General features: G+C 40.3%; 1 protein-coding gene across 5 annotated transcripts in view; it reads right to left on the bottom strand.

The window, feature by feature from the left end:
• LOC100645423 overlaps positions 1 to 23,941 on the bottom strand; it is an 83,028-nt gene that overhangs the window by 3,828 nt on the left and 55,259 nt on the right. For 3 of the 5 annotated variants that reach the window (XM_048412393.1, XM_048412395.1, XM_048412397.1), the window contains 4 exons: positions 19,389 to 20,204; positions 17,955 to 18,499; positions 15,228 to 15,544; positions 10,354 to 10,662 (listed from right to left, as the gene is read on the bottom strand). In XM_048412393.1, the coding sequence (XP_048268350.1) occupies positions 10,354 to 10,662; positions 15,228 to 15,544; positions 17,955 to 18,499; positions 19,389 to 19,561 (1,344 nt within the window). In that variant the 5' untranslated portion in view covers positions 19,562 to 20,204. Of the gene's footprint in view, positions 1 to 10,353; positions 10,663 to 15,227; positions 15,545 to 17,954; positions 18,500 to 19,388; positions 20,205 to 22,957; positions 23,345 to 23,941 lie in introns of those variants that run through there. The other 2 variants (XM_020867090.2, XM_048412396.1) reach the window with 2 other exon arrangements.

Below are 23,941 nucleotides of genomic sequence, written 5' to 3'. Positions count from 1 at the left end.
GGAATTGGAAAGAAGAAAGACGCTGTCGTTTTCATTTGTCGATCATAAGAATCTCACCCGTGACCAGACCGTTTCCAGAGAGCAACTTCGGAACCTTTCAGCCAGCTTATCGCGATAGACCGCAGCGTTCAAGGTTGCGAGATAGAAATTGGAAATTGCATTTTTTACGCCATATCCGCCACGATTGCGGTTACTTATGCTATGGCAGATATATTTTGTCGAGCAACGCGGTAAATTATCACCACGCTCGCGCATATATTACGTCCGCGATTATAACCGAGGACATTGGACAAGCGTTGAAAATTTCCCTTGCCCTTTCTACCATTTCTTTTTTTTTTTTCAAACCTAGCAATCTCGTTCCATTCACGTCATTTTGAAAAATCTGCCATCAACTTTAAATTGATTTTTCAAATTGAATTTTTCGATTCTGCCATTTCACGCAATTTAAATCACCGTTTATTCGTTCCGCATTTAGTTTCTATGCGCGAATATAAGTTTTAATTTGCTCGAGTTTAAAATATTTCGGAACTGTCGTCAGGGATCGTTAATTCAGTGTTACGTTAAATATTGCAGCATCATTCTGACAAATTTGTCATCGATGGAATTAACGTTTCGCATATCGCGAGTATTTGTAAGTGAAATTCGAAGAGATTCTCTCGGAAAATTAGGTCACGCTGAAAATGTTACCATGTCTGCGCATTTCTTGTTCAATCAATTTTCTATCGTAGAAATGTTAGTTTTCTATTGCAAAAGTGTTTATTCTCGCGCGACTGTGCGTACTGCAAATTGCTCGATGTCAATTATACGTAAGCTGTTCTGAAAAACCGATGGAAAAATTGGAATCGATCCGATAAAAACGACCGAAAGTCTTCCCTTTACAACTCCTAACTAACGATAAATATTGGCAAGTTGAAAAGGTAGAGACCGTAGCCTGTACACTTCCCTCTTATCAGTATTGTCAGTATAATCAACAATCGAGGATTTCTACGTTTTCATCACCTGCGCGAACGTATATTTGCAATAAATATCTCGTGTCTTCTGTTATATATAGTGGCAGTCGATAAGAAATACTACCTCGGATAATATGTTATTTATTGCTCTGATCGAAAGAACGTGTTAAACGAATTATATCGCGTTTCAAGGTATTAATCGGGTCGATGCAATTTTATTTTCTACTATCTTGTATTTTCCGAGATGTCAACGCGTCTCGATACTAAAACTCTAGTTTCTTGAACGGCACCGTATATTTTTTACGACGTTGGTAGATGCAGCTGGGCATCCTCCGCGAAAAGATACTGACATATCCCTAAAATCCCTAAAAACCATTAATTTGATGCTTTAACTTCAATTTGTCCAAATTAACACTTTACTGACCGCTAGCGGTTCAACAGTATACGCACGTCCGACCGGCAACTCAGGCGCAGATTCGCCCTGACGCCGGCTTTGTTTCGGTTTAGACTCTCCAATACCATTCTTTTCGTTCATCGCGAACGGTAAGTTTTTCAAATTGCTATAAAACTGTGCGAGCTTACGAAGCAACGCAACTGACGTAACTGGGCAAGGTACCTTGGTGCCGAATAACAAATTACTGCTCAAATAACGAGGAAGATTGTCGGTGACAAAAAGCCGATTAATAGGTTGTCGGTCGGCAAGCGTCGGAGACAGAAAGCCGATTAATCGGCTATCGGTCGGCAAGCGTCGGAGACAGAAAGCCGATTAATCGGCTATCGGTCGGCAAGCGTCGGAGACAGAAAGCCGATTAATCGGCTATCGGTCGGCAAGCGTCGGAGACAGAAAGCCGATTAATAGGTTACCGGTCGATAAGCATCGGCGACAGAAAGCCGATTAATCGGCTATCGGTCGGTAAAGCGTTAATACGCGAGAGACAAGGCAAAACGCGAAGCGGTGTCCACGTGTTTACGCTGTTAAATTTATCCAACGTTGCTCCCTGCACTGTGAACGGCTGTACGGATGGAAAATGAAGAGAACGCGCATAATTATTTCATAATGGAGAAATATGCCGGAGGAAACGAAATTCAGTATTAGCCAAAGGACAGGAATTCTGCAAACTGGAAATTACCATGGAGCTAACTTGGTAACTAGCGTTAAGCGCGCACCGGCCGCCAGACGCGGCTTCATCGGGCTAAAAATTATACTGTCGTCGATAAAGACGAGGCGTTGAATCGAGACTAGTGTTCCTGTTGGCCCGGTTATCGCGTAATTATACCGCGCGCCGCCTCACCACGTAATTGCAACCGACTACAATGGAATCGTGAAATGGCTAGTCCGTGGACGCGTCTTCTATTCCTCGAGTCATTTTCTCTGTGAGTCGTTGCGCTCATCTACGTGGCTGTTGCCAGTCGAAAAGTTCACGCACGCACGGACCGTGTTTCACGCTCTATTCGGTTTATCGTTGTTTTTCTCGTGGCGGAAACTCGTCTGCCTTCAGTTCGCCGCCTCGGACCGTAAATCGGCCGCCGTTATTCATCGTTCCGGTCGAGCGACCGCGATGCAGGCCAGAAATTTCACGATAATTTATCGAATTAGTAGCATCGACGAATTGGCAAACACATGCAAGTTGAGAGTTGCGTATTGGGTCTTGCGAATAGATCGCGCATTTCTGTGCATTTTTAGTGAATTGCAAGCGATCGACGTCCACCGTATAGAATGCACGTAATATGGCAAAATATATCATATCAATTATTCGAATTTATTTATTATATAAATCATTCGAATCGTAATACTCTTGTTATATTTGGAAGATAAAATAGGCAGGATAGGATGCAAAGATATTTTTCGATATCGTTGTATTAGGTCGTCCGAAAAGTTTCTTTCGTTTTATAAGGAAATAACCGATGCACATTTTCCGTTTTATATTGTTTAATCGAATTACGTACGATCCATTTTGTTTTATCAAAGTAAAAATCACAACGTTTGGCAGATTAGGTTTCATGTTTGTATAAATTAGGTTCAGCTAGAATCAATCGTACGATGATTACTTATTATTCACGTTATAGTACCACACCAGAATAATTTACTTATAATTCTCAATGAGAACTGATTGTAAAATTCTTCCGAATGAAAAAAAAGAAGTTTGTAAAAAGATGCATCATTGTAAAAGGCGTGTCTGTAAAAGAAAGACATCTGTCTATAATAGTAAGCTATAATATAATAGTATAATAGTAAGTTCGAGTAGAATATCAAATTTCCTAATAATTTCACGCGACTACAAACTATTGGTACTGTAAGAACGAACTGTAGCTAACAAAAGGAATTACTAAACAAAAAAAGAACCCTTTAAAACTTCAAATAAGGTAGCGTGGAAATAATTTTTCTAGCCACTGTAGAGAGTCGTTTTGGTTTTCTGGAAAAATTAAAGAGCTGATGAGCGTCGTTCTTAAAACGAATTTTTAATAAAACGAATTAATAATAGCAACTCGCAACTCGTGGCGTGATTAATTCAATTCTGCTGATCTGTTAGCTGCGTGAAGAGTCGAGGAAATTGCAAGACAAACGATGAAAGAAAATCACGAACACGTCAGTTCCAGGAATTTGCTACAGAAAATTTTTACGATTTTATTACGTACGTTATACGAAATTTTCTGAAATTTCATCAGCATCGTAGTGAGACGCGTGTCTCGTAATTGTACAGCTACGATCTGAAACCACTTCGGAATTGTACTATATAAAAGTTACAAGACGCTCGTTGCGACGATACACTCGATGAAAAACTAGTATACATGGCGAACACAAATCTTCAACGTTATACGATTATCGTTAAAAGATCATCTTGCTAGATATATTTTGATAGATAGATATCGCGGCTTATTAAATAGTAGGTTGTTCGAAAGGTATCTTTCCTTTAGAGACACGCGTTTTATAACAACGCATGTTTATACAAACACGAAACCTAATCTGTCGAACGTTGTGATCTTTATTTTGATAGATGAAAATGATCTTACGTAATTCGATAAGATAATATAAAACGAAAAATGTCGTGCATCCATAATTTCCTTATAAAACGAAAGAAACTTTTCGGACGACCTGATACAACGTGCAATCGAAATGTTGAAACACCTCGGTGTTCTTCGCGAAGTTTATGTTTCCAATAAATATCCTGTAACTTGTATACACATTTCCAGGTTCATTTCCAATGTTATCCATATAATTATAACGATCGTGTCTCGTTACGATCGTTAACGAGATGTGAAAATGTTTCGTTAAAATACACGGTGTTAAAAACGTTCGAAGAGTATTCGAATTCTTCCATGAGCCACCGTATACGTATGCGGAACATAAATATACGTTTGATAGAAGGAATAGAGATTAAACGAAAAGAGGCAGAGGAAACGTAGGAGAAACGCCAGGCAGCAAACTGGTAGACAAAGAGAGAGTGGCTTTCGTCGCAGGTATTTATTTTAGTTCATCGATTTCCAAGCCTAGCGATGTATGGAAGGCTACCTGTATGTATGCAAAGTAATAGCCCCAGGCTGACGGACTAGCGCCTCTGCCACTTGCCGGGTACACTTGATCGCAAAAGTGCACCCTAGTCACCCTCGTTTCCCTCGGCGCCCCTCTAGCGACGGCTTTGACGTTAATGGTCGATCGATCGGCTGGGAGACAGGTGCGTGGTAGTGGTGCTGGCAAAAATAATCTTCGCCCGTACGTGTATACGTTATGCACATAACATTTTCGACTATGTTTCAAATTCGTCTACTATCTTCTATCTCTTTGTCGTCTATGGATAAGCGATTCTGAAAAATTTCAGATGCTCTAAGAACGATCGAGTCCGATCTGAGGCGAATAGAAAATTCTCTAAGCGAATTGCTAGCGAATTACGTTGTATGGATCATTCTTGGCTGTGTTTCAAAGTTGTTTAATATCTTCTATCTCTTCGTCGTCTATGGATAAGCGGTTCTGAAAAATTTCAGATGCTCTGAGAACGATCGAGTCCGATTTGTGGCGAATAGAAAATTCTCTAAGCGAATTGCTAGCGAATTACGTTGTACGGATCATTCTTGGTTGTGTTTCAAAGTTGTTTAATATCTTCTATCTCTTCGTCGTCTATGGATAAGCGGTTCTGAAAAATTTCAGATGCTCTGAGAATGACCGAGTTCGATCTGAGGCGAATAGAAAATTCTCTAAGCGAATTGCTAGCGAATTACGTTGTATGGATCATTCTTGGCTGTGTTTCAAAGTTGTTTAATATCTTCTATCTCTTCGTCGTCTATGGATAAGCGATTCTGAAAAATTTCAGATGCTCTAAGGACGATCGAGTTTACGCGAGAAGAATAAGGAATTCTTTGAGCGAATTTGGCGTGTAAATGGAGAAGAATTGGCGTAGCGTGTGTCACTCATTCGCTAGTTTACGATCTGCTATTTATCTCTTGAAAAATTTCATTTGCTTCTGAAGGAAGATTCGAAGAGAGACACCAAAAACGATTTAGTTGGATGCAGAGAAAATATAGAATTCTTGAAGAAAATCGGCCATGAATTACGTTACGCGCGATTCTCTTCAAGTCATGTTTCAAACTAGTTTACTACGATCTAATATCCGTGCTGATCACGAATACTATCGGGAAACTTCATTCGTTTTTTAACGAAGAAAGGCTCGAAGAAGAACCGAGTTCCATGCAAAATGAATAAGAAATCTAGAAGCAGAATTCGACGACGAGTTACGTGCATCCTTTTCGATCGCGTTTCTAATTCATCAACGATTTCCCACCTATTCGTGCATGAATGCATTCGAAAAATTTCATTCGTTTCTTGACCAAGGAAAATTCAAAGAAAAGATCGCGCCGTCTATGGAAAACGAGTGCAAAATTTTCCGCTACAATTAGCACGAATCACGCCGCCAGAAATTATTAATTACTTGTGATGTTATTAGGAAGAGGAACGAAAGAGTAAATGCAGATTATGCGAAATAGAATGCGAAACGATGAAAAATGTAGCGCAGGGGATGCAAGAAAGTAGAGAAACCTGGAAAAGATCTAAAGAGAATACTTTACACGAGACTGAAGAAGGGTACACGTTACACATGAATGAAGCAGATACTGAACAAAAAGAGGAAGATATTAGATGGGAGTAAAGTGAGGGAAATAATCGCGCGAGGAAGGAGACACGACAGGAAACAAATATAGGGCAAGCACGATAAATACAGAGCGGCCGAGCTAGATGGAATCACCGGATAAAATATCTGCATTACTTGTTGCCGTATAAAGATAACTTCTCGGGAGAGAGTTGTACTGTTTCGAGTAGAGCATGTAACACAGGAAATGGCTTTTTCTAATGATCATTCTTTTACCAGTTCTCGATGGCTGTGATATATCTTTGTTAATAACCCTGTACACGTCTATTTCTGGATATTTTCGTGGAGCGTGAAGAAAAGAAAAGAAAAAAAAAAAAACAAATTCAACGACCTATCATCCTGATCATTTAGTTTCGAGACATTTAGAATTTTCTAAAAGTTCCTTGAAACAGTGCAACTTCCTCCTCCGAAGCTTTTTTATACGACTTTCTATAAAACAAATAATGCAAATATTTAAATGATCCTATTTAGCTGCTCTGTCTTATGCATACGATATGCATATATAAATAGATTAAAAGTAATACGATAGAGAAAGTAAAACATGCAAGGCGTATGTAAAATACATCGTACACTTTGCAAAAGCAAAAGACAAGCAAGTAAACAAACAATGATAAATAAAACTACTACTACTACTGTTACTATTTAACAGTAGATTTTGTAAATTTTGACAATGTATCTCGGAATGATAAAAATCCAAAAGCCAAACTATGCCGCATTCTACCAAATTAACAGCGGATTTTTCGTCGATTTACCATCAAAGCTATCAATTTGCCAGTTGATAACAAATTTACACGGTTCCTTCGCGGAGCTAACTTCTCAAAGCGTTAACCACGCGGACGAGGTTTCGCTGGCTCGGGCCAATATTCCGGAGACTGCGGTTTTCCGACACCTTTGACGACAGCCGTTTTCGCTCTACGACAAGAGCGTACAATACCAGGCAGCAGGACGAAACACGTTCGGTCTGGCTGGGCCGTGATCGAACTACTTTCGAGGTGAATAACTTAATTGCGTAACCGGTCGATCTCGCGTCGCGACACGTTATTTCGATGGTCTAATTAGAAATTTCCTGCCGACGGATTCGTCCTGGCAAATTTCAACGCGTTTCAGCGTCGATCTCTGACGATCTTCCGGGTTAAAGCGTTCCGCGTACATTTCCAATTACGACCATTTTGTCAACCACGAGGAATTTTGCGCAACACGTTTGTTCCTTGTTTACGCGATTCCAAAACGAGCGAAACCGTTTCTCTTCCGTGTAACGAGCTTCGTTTTCGACGTTAAGGGCTCCAGGCGGACAAAGGAAAATTTCGACGAAATTCTGTTGCCAATTTTCATCGCTTCGTTTCAACGCAAACAAAAAAGGATACAACATGGAAACGATTTTTCACTATTTTCATAGACGCGGCTCTGTTGCCAGTGAAATTGACGGAGGAAGAGGAGAAGCGTGAGAAATTACGAACACAAAACAGCAATTCTGGAAAACCAGACTTTTTTTCGTTCTACCTTACTGCTCGAAAATACCAAGTCCCATCATCTTTTTATAAAATGTAATTTAGTTACGATACTCCAAATAGGAAGATTCAGCACGATTCTATCTTTCGTCAGTACAGAGATTTAAATTTTATTTTAAAATATACTGTACGCCATTCGAATGATTTTAACGCGGCATTAAAAAGAACAATTTAAATTTCATATAACATAGGTCTATTAATTTTGCAAGAAGGTGTTTTTAACGAATTAGTTTATCTTCTAAAGTATTCGTTATCGTAAAAGATATTTCAAGTGGAACTTGTTCTCTCTCGAGTAAGACGTCTTACGATGACCGACAGATTTGCCCAGAAGCATCTTACAAATGTTTAATTTAAAAGATATTTCGATCTTAATTTCATCGAATTGAGCGTATGAAAAGCAAAGGAAACACAAAAGCTTATCTTGCTTCTTACCATAAGTTTTACAACGTCGAGGTTAAAATATCTTTTAAACTATTCATTCATCGACCCAAGTACCTTGATACGTTTTTGTAGGGAACTAAGAAACGCATGGAATGATGTGCGTAAAAAGATATAAATTCCATTAAAAAAAGAAGCAAAGTCATCTAGATAAGATGCGTGACCATCGCGAGATGTCTTCCTCGAAACAAACAGTAAGTTTTACTTCGAGCAGTTTTTATCACAAACAGCTTTTACCTTGGCAGATAATTCTATGGAAAAATGAAAATGTACATGTACGACACTCTGTATATTTTACAAGCAGTAACATTCGTATATTATAAATCGATCAAATTGTTAACGTAAAATTTATAAACAGGCGTGTACCTTATTATCCTTCATTTAGTTCTCGTTAATTAGTTTTCCATTAACTCAGATATTTTTTAATAGCATTCACGCGTCATATTAATAATTTTACTAACGTTCGTGCATTATCGCTAATTTTTAATTATATATTTATAATTATATTGTATTATAGTTCGACCAAAGTATCAACGTACGTATGTGTCCCTGAACGGGAATATACGTTCGTTGCACAATTTTAACAGACCGATTCCATTCTACATAGATGGGCGCTAACCGAATGTGCGAAGAATACCACCATTTTGCGAGAATTTTCTCGCGTGACTTTTTTCTATTTAAATGACACGGTCTAGCAAGCGAAAATAACGAGACACGCGAGACTACATTCGTAAATTCATATTGCTCGCCTGGATTCGTTGGCAATTTTTATCAAACGCGCTACCTTTAAAATTCAATTTCCTTCGTCAGATGTTCGTAGAGCGGCATCTTTGGCTTCGTGATCGCATTTCCTTCTCACAATTTCCCTGTTCCTCGGCTACTGCTATAAGCGCTTGTCCACGAAATTACTCGGCGAGACCGGTCGAATAGCGAACATTCGAGAGAAATAGAAAAAGAAACGAAATTGGTTCGGGCAGCGTGACAAGCATCGCAAGATACCGACCATTTTTCTTTCGGTCACAGCTATCGTAGCTATCGAGTTTGGTGGGCGGTCTGAATTTTAGACGATAAAGTATCATTTACATGGAATAATCCATTTTAATAGCACGAGGAGAAAAAGATAAGAACGTGGAAGAAAGAAGAATCACTCGATCGATATGGAGAAAATGTAGAAGTATTTCCAAATTTTCGGGTCCCAATTTTCATCTCGGTCGCTCGTTTACTTCCTACGCTGTCCGCGACTCGATGAAGAAATTACGGACAATTTTATTCCTCGTGGACATCAGAACTACGAATTATAAAGCGAATGATAAAATAAAATTGATCTTTAAAACGCGATAAAAAGACTGACGTACGTAGTTTCCGAAGGTTGCGAAACTATCGTATTTTGCTATTTAAAGTGCTCTTTATCTTCGAATTGCTCAATCTTCGAAACTATCGGTCAGATAAAGAAGATTCTTCCGAATTGATAAAAAAGCTGTTGGTGTCATTTCAAAACAAATGTTTGAAATACATCGACGTAACGACATAATCGACGTAAAAATAGAAATTATATCATTGCCAAGCGTTTTTGCTAAACGATACAAAACAGTCCACGTTTACAGTCTGCGAGCACACGATCTAGGTCTACATGTTGTTAGGAGCATTTGCAGCCGGTCGTTAACATCGATCTACATTTTCGTTAACGCGATTAAATAAATAAAACCCGGACAAAAATTTGTTCCATACGCTGAACATCGTAATATCGATACTGAGGTCATCTATTAGGTCGTCCGGAAAGTTTCTTTCGTTCTGTAAAGAAATAATGGATGCGCGACGTTTACCGTTTTATATTATAGTAGAATTATGATCCATTTTGTTCTATCAAAATAAAGATCACGACGTTCGACAGATTAGGTTTCACGTTTGTATGAAGATGCATCGTTGTAAGATACCTGTCCGTAAAAGAAAGACACTTTCCGGACAACCTAATACTCGAAAACATCTCTTCATATCGTCATGCATCTCTTGAAAATCTCTCCAGCGATGAAAAAAAAGACAATTATATTTTAATCGAAAATGACCAAAAGGACACAGCAGGGTAAACGGTCTCGCTATAACAACAAAGCCATCCCTTTAACCGCTTAGCGATACATCTTCCCTCTTTCGCTGTCCGCCTCGCTGGCTAGTCATCCCGTTATTAATTTGTCCCTAACTAGGGACACTAACGCTAACGACTAGTACTCAACGAGTGAATCAGTCTCTTTGACGGGCACAGATGCAAGCGCATTAAGGGTGGCGCGGTATGATTATACCTATTTTGCATAAAGTGCCACTTACCACGACCACCGAATAGAGTATCTTGGCTTTTAAGTCGGTTGCGTCCTTCAGAGGCTGCAGAGCGTCCAGAGCGTCCAACGTATGCAAATGTGCCTGGTCGTAGAGAGCCGCGTATCTCTCGGCCAGTCGTTCGGCGGTCGCGTCGTCGAACGTTAAATTTGGAAAAGTCTCCTCCATCCTGAGAATCATACATCCGTTTCTGACCGATGGTTCCGGAGTCGGGCTGCAGCTCTCGTCCGTGTGATAACCAGCGCTGCTGCTGGATTCCTCGTCGTAGTCGTCCGGCAAATTTTCGCTCAGCTCGAATACCTGCGCGAAAATATTTCATGCGTTCGGACCTTCCATACAAACTCGCCACCACTCCAGCTGATTCTCTCTTCGACGGTGCAAATTTTTAACGAATTTCGCCGCTCTTTCCTTTCATCGTTCGCAACTCATCGGTCGTTTTTCAATCCGACTTTTCGATCGGTTTCGTGGGGCGGAAAGTTGGCGCGGACTACGGCCAAGTAAAAACGACAAATGACAGTTTTGCGGTGTAGGAATACCGAGCGTTTCGAACTTTCCAGTTCTCTGTGTATAGACAAGGGAGAGACATGCGTGCAATATGATATATTATATGGCTATGTACGTTTCTTGCTCAGGCTGTATTAATTATCACGCAATTTTAATATAGATCGTTAGACGCCTCAATAACTTGTCACTATGGCGAAAATTCATTATCAAAGTCAGTCGTCCGTTGCGCAAATATGCCTGTGAGAAATTTACGTGTCGTAGACGCGTCCCAAGCGAAATTCTTCGCATTATTAAAAATTTCTGAACTCTCTTTACTGTGGTTGACAGACCACAGAGTGGTCGTCCTCCTAGTGCATGGTCTACAAAAAAAAAAAAAAAAAAAAAAAAAAGAAAAAAGAATTAAATTTGCGAGGGATAGCGTTTCTGAAAGGGCACGCGTTTGTGAAGCAGCTAACTATGTATAATATCTTTCGCTGAGAATTTTGGCGAAGTTTGCCGATTGAGGTACGGAACACCTCGTACAGACAGCAAGTACAGGGTGTAACGCGAGAAAATTTAATCAGAAGTATGCGAAAACGAACGATCAAATTTCTAGAAGTTAATATCGCAGTATCATTTTTTATCATGCGCCGAGAACAATTTTTGTAGAGTGAAATATTCCACCACACACTGGTTCTATTCTATGAAAAGGAAATACGCCCGGCTTCTCTGCTATTTTTCTCTTTTTCCGTCTCTCGTGTATACAAACTGAAATATTTTCGATTACTTTTCAGTATTCAAACGGAGAATGTTAAATAGCCTGTTTGACGTTCTATCAAAAAGTTATAACGCTAATAAGAAATACGAAATACGAAATACGAACAGATTTACAATTACGATAATTGTAACCACCGGGTGTTCAGGTTAATGTCGATGAAAGATTTTGACGGAAATAAAAAATTGAATTTATTAGAAATCCTACGAAGCACGTTTCCATTTCGTTCCTACCCTTGCTGCCTATTTGTTAAATATTTTATCGTTCGAACTTCAGAATACGTCCCTTTTCAGAATCAGCCACAGTGATATGAGATAAATAATAGTTTATACATAATATAAATAAAAGTCTAGCGATATGAAGTCAAACAATATCGTAGGTTTAGGTATCGTCTTCTTTTTCTATTTTCCTCATAACAAACAAACGATATCGCAGGTCTGGGTATTATTCTCCTTGTATTTTCCATTTTTCTTACAACTTTTCGGTAAAACTGCAAATGATATGATCTATCTAAATAGTATCTAAATAGTTTAGAGCAAGGACACGAAAGGATGTTTTATTTGTTAACAGGTTAATATAGCTCGTGTGTTTAATAACGATGAATATAACGATAAAGCGTCACAAATTATTTAGTGATAAATAACGTTAATGTGTTCGTTAGGCTCGATGTGTACTGTTAGAATCTTCAAAAGGGACTAACTGCCCTTCGATTCTTTCTTGTTCTTGCTCTAGACTATTTAGATACTACATACCCATAGAATATACTAAGAAAACTGCGAAGATACGAAACGCCCTATATTACAAGGGATGAACAACAGAAAATTGATCAAAATACAGAGAAAATTGAGAAAAGTGATATCGATCACTGTGATATTAATCAACTAGCCACATGTGGAGGGAAAAGCGGCTGACCAGTGATGCTACGAATTCCGAAGATCGTAATTTTGTATCCCTTCTCGAAGACGTGTATCGACTTTCTACGAACGAAATTCGACAGGAGGAAAACCATACGACTGATTCCATTGGTTCTCGTAACTTCTGAAATTCGAGCGTACCATTAACATGATCTTGAGAATCTCCAACATTTTCTATTTCGGACATATCCTTTCGTATGATAAACGAGAGTTTAGTAGACGTAGATACGTCGACGTGGACGTATAGCAGCGGGCTATGAATCATAGGGATCTAAGCGAAACTTGGGTGAATTTCAGTGAATCGTGTTTTTCAATACTTCAAAGGATCGTTCGATCAACTAACAAAAAATTTCCGATTCCGCGTTACAACTCGCTATGATATTGATAAATTTTTTATCAAACGATGGCGATGATCGAAAGAGATAAGCTTTGGCCGAACGCTTTTTCCCTATCTCTTGCAATTCGGAAAATCGGCGAAATATCCGAATTTTCAGCAGCCGATTTCATCCCCTTAAAAATTGAATTCACGCGGCAATAAAAATGCGTAACGCACACCTATATATCCTCTGCGTATCCCCAAAGTTTCGTACTTTCTTCGATTTACATCGGTACAATTCTCTATGATTATTTACGTAAATAGTATAATTTTTCTGATTATGTTTCACAATTATCTAGGAGAATATAAAAGTTTATCGAAATTATCAAGCTTCTAAGAGTAATTTACCAAGTATCGAACAATTAAAATACAAGCGTCAAATACTGGCACTGAACCGTGAACGATCAATTTTTTCCTTACTTGTAAACGTACGAGTCACCGAACGAATCTGTAGCGACACTTGATGCTTCGATTCGATAGCTGATTACATCGCCAAAGGTATATTAGCATTCAAATTTCATTCGGTGTCTCAAGTACCTACGTACGTTCGATGATTACCGGCGGGCCACGGAAATTGATGGAACCGTTTCACGGAATCCTGTATTATTCATGGTGTACGTAACGAGGTCGTGTCCTTCGCGGGATGATTTATGCGAAATCTGTGCACAACGTCTTCCAGCAAACGCTTCCGATGAATATTAAGTACGTAATTGTTCGTAATTAGTCAGTAATTCCGTGGGAAATTCAATCAAAATTAATAAGAACGACAAAACCTTTTAGATTTTAACTTTCACGACGACCAAACGATACAGATATTTGTGATTCTTCGTTCGTTGCGGTTCTACTCAGAAGTTACACGCAACTGGCGTGTCCTTCTTCGTGTAATTTTACGAAACGATTTATTAGATAGAAGCAGAAAAAAAGGATATTAAACGGTGTTTGAACGACAATGTGAAAACACAAAGATTATTTAAAATAGAGATAGTTGCGAAGAACGAAAGAAACGTGTAGTTCCGGCGGCCGTACTGTTTCACGAACAATCTGTTAACGCGTGTCGTTATTAAATGCGTAATTTCGATCGATAGGATGAGTTTGCGTTTTATCACATTGGAAGGTATGGCAAGCGGCACGGTTACTGTAAGTGCACTCGCGTAATTCAAGATCGCGAGTGTCCTTAAGGGACGACGCGTGACCGGAGACTTTGTGCTTTGTGGATTCAGCTTTGTCCATCAACTACGTCACTGCTGAACTCGCTTCTCGTGGGACTGCTTACGGTTACAACAGTTCCCGCGAAACTACATTATATTTATCTCCTTGGCGAATATTTCTCTGGCTTTCCGACTAAATATTACAGAGTCGTATAAAATCCTATGTTGAAGATTCTACGTTTGTAACTTTTTTAACCGGACCAACGTGTGCATCGAGCTAAACGCGACCTTTTATTCCGTTCGACTTTATTTTATTTCCGCGATTTTATTTCATGTTAATATATGAAACATATCCTTTCGCGTTGTCCATTAATTTAGTATAAATATGTCAAGGTCGATAAGTTGAATGGATAAAATTTACTTTGAGAATACAATCGAACTTTTCGAACAAAATTGCGTCTGTATAGTACGTACACGGTGTCTGCTCATCGTTGTATTTTACCTATTAATTACAGTAATTAGATATATATAAACAGATGTAAATTCGTCATACAGATACAATTTTTCGTGTATATGAGATTTCTTCAGAGTTAACAGCACCGATATCTGTCTTCAGGGTAATCGATGGACTTTCACCAGTTTCAAAATTTGCGAACCGTACGACTTATTAGATTTGAATTATTTAGAATCGACGTTTTATGCCTCCGTCCAGTCTTGTTTACAGACATCTATAGGACATTTGAAAAATGTAAATGGAGCACAAGTAGATAAATTAAAATCACTATAGTATCATTATGCTGGACGTTCACATCCGCGCGTTATTCGATATTATTCGCTGTCATTTGTTTTCCATTATTATCGATGCCTCGACTGTTTCCACAAGCTACAAATTTGCAAATGGACCTTTAAAATGAATGATCGTGCGATTCCATTCATCAAGGAAATTTCAATCGATCGAAACGGACAAAAATATTTCAAGATCTAAATTATAAATCGCCCATAAGAATTAAGAGGTCGCGTCAAAATTTGCCGTTTTCGCGATTTTATCCAAAAATGGACTTTTCGAAATAAACGCTGCAGTTAGATGATTTTTGTAACCGCTGCATGTATACCGATCCAATATGATAAATTTCTGTGTTACTGAAAGCTAACGTTCGAGGGAAACTTACTTGTAGATTATCCTGGTTCATCAATTGTAGTGCTAGCTCGCAGCCTCTGGAGAATTGCAGCAATCTGGCGGCTAGCGGTGGATTCTTCGTATTGCCGCCGAAAGTGGATTTCCTCAAGGCTGTCCATTGTCTGAGAGCTTCCTTGTCCTGTTCGACCCTACGCTTCAACTCGGATAACAGACTTTCTAAGCTACTTGGGTCGCCAGCTTTCTCCAACGTGTTCAACAAACTCTGATTATCGATCAGCCTCTGCTGAATCTCGCTGTACTTGAGCGAAAGTTGCCTCTGATGCGACGCCGCCTGTACACCTTGGTCCGCTGAAAATGTCAAACGATTACTTTCCTTCCAACTTGTACTTAATACGAGAAATCTATGATGCCGTTTAATCGAATCGCCACACCACCATCGAATAGAAGTATAGTTTACAATTAACCTGTATACTTCGTCATGTTAAATTGGCCTGTGATTCGACGAGCAAATTAATTATCGATTTCAATGAATTTCAGCGCCGGTACTTATTCGACAATTAACGCGAATCGAGCGAAAGAGCGTCGATGTCGTATCCATTGTTCGATGCGTTACTTGCATTTGTCTCATTGGCTGCTATTTCTCGTAAACGATATGCACAAGGCTTCCCAGGTTTCTTCTGGCGAAGTAGTTCTCAGACAGCGATTTCAATCGCGACATATATTGTATGAGCATAATCGTGCAAGAAATATACGAACACGAGTCACTGGAAAAGTTTCGTCAAAAGCTCTTCGTATTTCATTTCGTATTCCGTGTTTCGATTATAACTCGCTGGTAAGGTTTCGAGCGATCTATACCGGAATTTGTCGCGTAATAATAATAAGTTAGTAGTTGGGCAAACGAAACTTTCACAAATAAGCGTTACAGACTACAAAATATCTAATTATTCTATTCAACGTAACACTGTAAAAGCGAAGTTTTCCACTCACCTAGTTGTTCCATTCAACGGAAAACAGCAAGAAGAGGTGGCCACAGATCGCACAAAACGAAGCGAACGTTGAAAAATTTCGACAATCCAATTTTTCAAACCGATTTTCACTACTCTCAGAGATCAAAAAACCGGCGTTGGTCTAACAACAGCGTGGACGAGTCCACGCTGACGTCATTAGTTGAGTCGTTCCCGGCACTCGCCATTCAACGTGTTAAGGAGAGAAAAATTGCAGTCAAATGGAATGGCAACGAGAACACGACTAAACAGTCAACGCGTTAAGGACGAAGAAGAGCAAAGAGACGGGTACAGGGTTGGAAACGAGTACGCGTCGTGTTTTACCATGTTGAGGCCCGCAACGATGACAATGACGTAAACGAGTAAACGTGCTTTCGTGTAAACGCATTAATGTCCTATGCATCGGCGTATTTGCATTGGGAAATGTAACGTGTCCTGTGCAGCTGCGTTAAAATCCAATACTTCACGGTTCAGCGGGCCTCTAACACGGCCGGATATCGACGCGGACATCCGTTGTCAGCTTTTCACCGAGCAAAAGTTAACGACTTTTGTGCACCGACGCAACACTTTGGCGCATTGCCGCGTCTTCGTCGTCGCTGCCTTCCACATCTCGACTCGAGAATGCAATCGTTTTCTTCTAGCCGACGCCGTCCCCTCGAACGGTTCTGGAAATTGAATCGAAACCATTTTTCGCGCCCGTTCTTCGCGATCGATTCCTGCAATCGTTGAAAGGAAACTCGCAGCGTGTCGTTTCAGATACCGGCTGACTGTAATCGGATCTGGAACAGCGTATCGCGACCCATTCAATCGTACAAACTTTCAGACTTTCTCTCGTGAAGTGATCCGCGTATCTATAATCCACATCGTCCGACCACGTAATATATTCCGACCGAATAACACGTGAAAGCGTGCACGACGCGATTCCTTGTGGAAAAATAAGGAAAATATATGGAATAAAATTTGTTCATTCTCGGCTTAGTTTTCGAGAAAGTCGAGCTCGAAAATTTTCCCAAGTACAAGTATACTTGGAGCGAACGTGGCTAATCTCGGCCTGGGCAGGCCTGGGTAATCGACAGAAGAATATCGTACGCGCGAAAACGAGTAGAAAATGTAGAATAACGTTTTCCTGTTTCAGGCTTCGTTTTCCAGAAAATAGAGTTTCAACGTGTTCAGTTAATAATGGGTCTGGTACACGCGCATGATAAATTTTCGCATTTATCTTTCTCCCAAACAGAGCGTCTTACGAAAAGAGTTCACGCCACATTTTCGACTTATCTTTGCACGTAGGCTGACCTGCCTCCTTGTTCGTACGGTGTTTTCTATTTATCTTAATGCGTAGCTTCACTCTTCGAAGTATTATGATCTGTCTTATATATACCCCGTATATATATACATTACGATTTCTTTAAACAATTTCTGTAACTTAATTTTTCTAACTTTCTTTAAAATGTATATAGTAGTAATAGGTGAACGAACTTCTCGATACACTGTTTCACACGCGTATACATATACCCATGAAATTACACCTACGATGTTAAAGCCTAAGACACCTTGTGCAATATATGAGAACCAAATCCTACCGTGGCACTACCACGAGATCGTAACAGCGTCGTCCAAGCTTGTCTGCACCGGGTCTAAGCCCCCGACGCGATGGTAAAAAGAATTGCTCGTTCCCACGCGAGTTCCCACTCGCGAAACGATATTTCGTCATTACCCATAACGAATGTTATCAGCTAAAAATCGCCATGGATTACCTCTGTGAGTTCTCGCGTGCTTGCCGAAGCTCTCGATCTTGTGCACGGCCAACTTGTACGCCTCGATTCTGCTCTCCAGCTGCTCCTTCAGCGCCACGGGTAAAGGCACCAGATTCGACGCCCCGGCGTTTTCCAAATTGCTTGGATGACAGGATGCCACCAATCCGTGCTTGCCCAAACCTTCCACCGCCCTGTCCAAAGTCCTTTTCCTAGCGGCCAGGATGCTCCTCGCGTTAGGAGCCAATTTGTTCAGGGAGATCAGCAGCTTGCACCAGATCCTCAGACGGAAATGGTCCTGGCTGATCGAGATCAGATAGACGATCCTCCAAAGGACTTGCTCCACTTTCAAGATTTTCGCGTCGTCCACGTTCAACTCGACGAGCCTCGAGTAGAGAGCCTCCAGCAGAGACAGGCTATGAGGAAGCGTTTCGATCAACAGGTCCACGGGAATGTCCGGTAGAGTCGTCCTCAAGGTATAGTGTGGCAGTTTCATGAGAAAAGCAGCTGCTTCTCTGTATTGTCTTCCCTCGTACAATCTAAGGAGCCTGTGTCACACAAAGACGCGGTATTCAGAGATCGTGTTCAAGCACGGAGCTTGCTTTCAGATATGTAACAGTTTGCCCGGTATTATTGGGTAAACGCCGCGTGTCTACGAATTTAAAGGACAATACAAAGTGGCTAGCTTCAGCATGTTTGCCAGATAATAGATCACCTGGCACGTTGGTATTTCATTGAAATTTCCGCGAATATCTCTACTACGTCTTGCTGTAATCGATGACCGTGTCTCTCTGTGTATCTACATATTCTATCGCGACGCACCGCAGGGATGCAATAAAGCCGTTCCGTTTGTCCAACCGATCAATATAACCGTAATCGTAGCGGACTCTGGCACGCGCGATAATCCATTTTAGACCACCAAACGAATTCCCTAGATATGCGAATTACACGGCCGAATCGATTACACGCGAAGCGATCTTTTGTTTCCTCTACGAACCAGGTTAACTCGAATCCTGTTATTCTCCTCGCTTCCCTTTTGCGTTTATGCTTTCTCGGATGTTATCTTTTTTAATGCTGGTGCACCGTATTTTTGAAGACCGTGCGTGGGTTACGCAAAAAGTATTAAAGCTCGAACACTAAAATTTATTAATTAAGAACTGCCTGTATTTTAATATCCTTTTGTGATAAGACACAAATGGTAATCTCGAATCTCTTTTGTGTTTTTCATATTCGTTTTTTCGTATTTTTAGCTCGCATCGCGCTTCTATCTTTTTATGTACTTTACAATCCTTTCGCACACTAATGAGAGAATCCGTTTGCTCGTATATAAAATAAACGATAGTAATAATTACATGAAAAAACTTCAGCAATGGTTTCACTGATATAATCTCTACGGAATTACGAGCATGAATTAACAACAATATAATATTCGTATACCTTCTCAGAGCCATTCGTGGATTCGATCCCTCGTCCTCGGGCAAACCAACTTGACCAACTAGAAACTGAGTACCAGGACCCCACACGAGTCTTTGAATAGGATTCCTAAGTCTTTCCGGTCTTATTCTCTCGCAAGAATTCAGTCCAACCAGTGGCATAGTTCTTCTACTCATCTTCGCTTTCTTTTATTCTTCTTATTCGTGTCTCTTTCTATTATCGTCTCCTACGAGTAAAAATGATCATTCACAAATTACCGCTACAAGATCAATGTCGCCATTACATGCAAATTATCCTTCGCACGATTTCAAATCCAACCACATAGATCGTCCGCCTTGTGCGATCGATCTTCTTCAACCTCGTTCGCTCTTCGAGATTCTTCTTTTCTAAATTTCGCTTTCCAACACTTTCACGATATTCTTCGCGTTCTATCGCGATACGACTTATACGCTCGACTCGACCGTAACCTCCGACCTGTACGTTCGAATCGAAAGGATTTTCCCGACTCCTCTCCGCAATCTCGAGTTCCAATCGAACCTCTCCGTTTCACGCGTTTCCTCGCCTCGACTTTGCGCTCGTGCCGCCACTTTCTCCTAGGTCTGTTCGGTCAGAGTGACTCTGTCCATTGAGAAACGAGCGGATGAGTCACCTCTCGCTGGTCCATGCTCGTTGCTTTCTTCGCCACTCGCCGATCGTCGTCGATCTTTCTCGCTCGTCAACACGGTTTTCTCTAACGACCGATCTTCCTGCACGAAACTCGGACTGGCCTATAGCCTCGAGGTTCACCGACCCACTTCTTCTCCCTCGACGGACATGGACCTGCGAATGGAATAATTTCGGTGAGTCTTTTCCGACCTTCGCCGACCCAATCCACCGCGTCAAAGTATTTTACGATCGCTTCGACGAACGATTTTCACGGACGCGTTCTATTCTTTCGCTCGGAAGGAATTTCTTTGACTCGACCGTTTCGCCAAATATTTCACTGGAAAAAAATCGGCCGACTTCCTGCCGGTCGCGATGTACGTCATTCTCGTGCGTCATTTTCTTTCGAATTCCCCTCGCGTGGAAGAAATTTCACATCGGTTGCGATCTCATTTGCTGGATAATTTCGAAATATGGGAATTCGCAGGTGTGTGCGATGCATAGTCATGACGAGCCGAGAGTAAATAGCAAACTCGTGATAGAATGTTCGCTCTTTTTTCAGCGAATCGCGAGTTTATTTTGTCTCCCGGCTTCGCGCTTTTGTACTCTATTGCTCTGCGGGGAATTCTCTGTTATTTTTGACGGGATATGAGATGGCTTTCATCAAGTACGTTCTTTAGTTAGCATTGCGTAGAGCGCGGATTTTTATGCAAATGCAAAAACCCCGAGAGAATGCGCAAAAATATACAAAATATCCAAAATAAGCCTGATATTTAGTAGATAAAGCTAATTTCTCCTTAGGTTCTGGTGCTTATAAAAATATCAATAATCGCATAAATATCCGCAATTTAATTATCATTGTACGCTTCAATTATCGTTTCAAATAGAATTAATCATTGTCTTTTTTCGATTTTAACGAGGTATGGAATAAATCTAAATGTTTTTTCCTCGTTATATATTGGGTTGGCAACTAAGTGATCGCGGATTTTGTCATTAGGCGATATTGACAAAAGCCGCAATCATTTAGTTGCCAACTCGATATATCGCAGCTTTTCTTGCGCACATAATTCGCTATAGCGAAGCTTCAACGTTCTTCTCACACTTGTTTTTAATATATGTACACCTACATTCGCTGTACGAGCGAAAGAAAATTAACTCAAAATAAGATGGAAATTAAAATGTAACATAAGAAAATCGCATCAACGTATAGTTTTTAACAAATTTTAAAATTTTGTCGAGTATGCTATAACTTTATAACTGTCTGGACATTTTCACCGATTCATAGCGAAGATACGCGTATGAATTAACGATAAAGTAACTCGACAGCAGTGCTCGCTATCGTCTTATAGAATGAACAAATAATCAATCGTAACGATGTTTCCAAAAATTGACCGACGATGTACGAATACTCGAACAACTTTGCTTCTCATCGAAAGCAAAATCGTGGCAGCCGATCGTCTGGGAAAAGACGAAGAAAGATGAGAAACGATTTGAGAGGCAGTATCACGAACAAACATAAATTAGGATCTTCCCTAAGAGAATCATTAAGAACAGATTAAAGCGAGTACCGGTACTCGTTAATCACGGAACAGATGCGTCAAGAGGCCCGATAGGATTCGACGCGTTTTCACGGCAGCTGTCGTAACGTGGCATTAAATTCGATTTATCGGCTGCAAAGTGTATTGACAAATACAATTTACTGGCAAGACCGCGTCCGCCGGCTCGTGCAAAATATACCTTCTACGAATATCCCCTGATCAATTTGCGTAACGCTATTCGGAGACAAACGCGAATTTTAAACTGACAGATTCGTCTTTGGACGAAATATACTAAGATCCTGCGCGTTTCCCTTTTTTTTCCTTCTTTCTTTCTTTGATAGAAAAGAACGAGTTAGGATTAGACACGCTAAACCGACACGCTCTCGTCTTATAACTTGCAATGAGCCAAATAAATGAAAATTAGCGATTGCTATAATTATATCTCACTGATAGATCGTTCTCCTGGTCGTAGTAACGTTCCCTAATAGAATTTTAAATTTCGTCTTGGGAATAAGATTCAGACTCGTCTAAACCGTAAAAAATACTGTAACGCTATTTGGAAGCAAACGCGAATTTTAAACTGACAGATTCGTCTTTGGACGAAATATACTAAGATCCTGCGCGTTTCCCTTTTTTTTCCTTCTTTCTTTCTTTGATAGAAAAGAACGAGTTAGGATTAGACACGCTAAACCGACACGCTCTCGTCTTATAACTTGCAATGAGCCAAATAAATGAAAATTAGCGATTGTTATAATTATATCTCATTGATAGATCGTTCTCCTGGTCGTAGTAACGTTCCTTAATAGAATTTTAAATTTCGTCTTGGGAATAAGATTCAGACTCGTCTAAATCGTAAAAAATACTGTAACGCTATTTGGAAGCAAACGCGAATTTTAAACTGACAGATTCGTCTTTGAAATGAAATATACTAAGATCCTGCGCGTTTTTCATTTTTCGATAAGAAAGGGCGAGTTATTCTCATCAGAGTTGGAGGATTGGACACGCTAAACTGACACGCTCTCGTCTTATAACTAGAAACGAGCCAAATAAGTGAAAATTAGTGATTGCTGTAACTATATCTTGTCGATAGATCGTTCTCCCGATCGTAGTAACCCAACAGAAATTTAAATTTCGTCTCGCGAATGAGATTCAGACTCGTCTAAATCGTAAAAAACACTGGGAAAATCTTCAGTTTCTCAAAGATGTCAATTTGTATCGTGCACCGTGATATCGTAAGCTTGGCCCTAACTCACACTGTGTCGTGTTGACTTAAGTTTAGGCTAATCGTGCTGTATCGTATCGTAACTGTACCTAAACATTATATATGTTCGAAATATATAGATACTAATATTATCTTAAAAAGTAATTATTTCAGTTTGTCACTTGCCTTACCGTATTTTACGCTTCCTTTTGCCGCTGTACCTTCTTCTTCTGTATTTTGTTAATCGCGATAATTAATGACCATAAAGAATGATCGACGCGACTTTGGATCAAATAAACGAAAAGAAAAAAGAAACGTATACGTGTGTCTTTCTTCGACCAATTCACACAGACACTGACATAAGTATCACAGTTCTTCTTTTCATTGCAAGGCGACTGTTTTCTCGCGGAGGCAACCCTCGAGCGTCGAAAGCACTGGAATTCCCAAGGAACTCTGCGAAAGTTCACCGTGGTTGATCGGCACGAGACGAGGACACCGAAGAACGAATGAATTTTCGGCGGCCGTGAAACTCGACTGATACGACATGTCTGCGAGAAGCGCTGGGAACGAAATCCTTCGCCGCCTCTCGGAGGATACACGCGGGCCCCGTCTCAGCTTGGCTTAATGGAGGTGGAACTCACAGGGAGAATCGCGTGGATGGATGACTCTCACGAGAGAGATCGGTAACTCGTGCTGATGGAGTAAACGGCCTCTTACTCTTTCCTGCGTGTACCACTTCGTGCAAGAAATATCGCGATGCGCTGGCAAAGTGTAAAAATCCTCACACTTTCAGGTTGTTAGCGAATTGGTGAGAAAGTAACGTCTAGACTGCAAATTTTTACGCATTGTTACATCCTAGAAATGGAAGCTAAGTAGAAATTTGATCCTCTTTCGGTCATTTCTCAGCGAATCGTAGTCCCTCTATCGTCGGAAGATTTCTCAAGTTTGAGGAAAACAGGAAAGAACGGCTGTCGAATTTGCAAATTTCATGGTAAAAATGTTCTTAGGTCGTCGCAAGTTCTCTATCCGATTCGAGCAAAGGTATCGAAGGATAAGCAAAGGATCGAAGAATAAAGAACTCGGTGGTCGCAGCATGGTTGGTCTCTTGAAAGTTAGAATGAATGTTCTACTTTGAATATTTCGTATAATTATATATTTTTACATATTACGCGTAT

Source organism: Bombus terrestris, chromosome 15 (assembly GCF_910591885.1).
Source record: "Bombus terrestris chromosome 15, iyBomTerr1.2, whole genome shotgun sequence".
Classification (NCBI taxonomy): Eukaryota; Metazoa; Arthropoda; class Insecta; order Hymenoptera; family Apidae; genus Bombus; species Bombus terrestris.
This window is presented reverse-complemented; position numbering and strand designations above follow the sequence as displayed.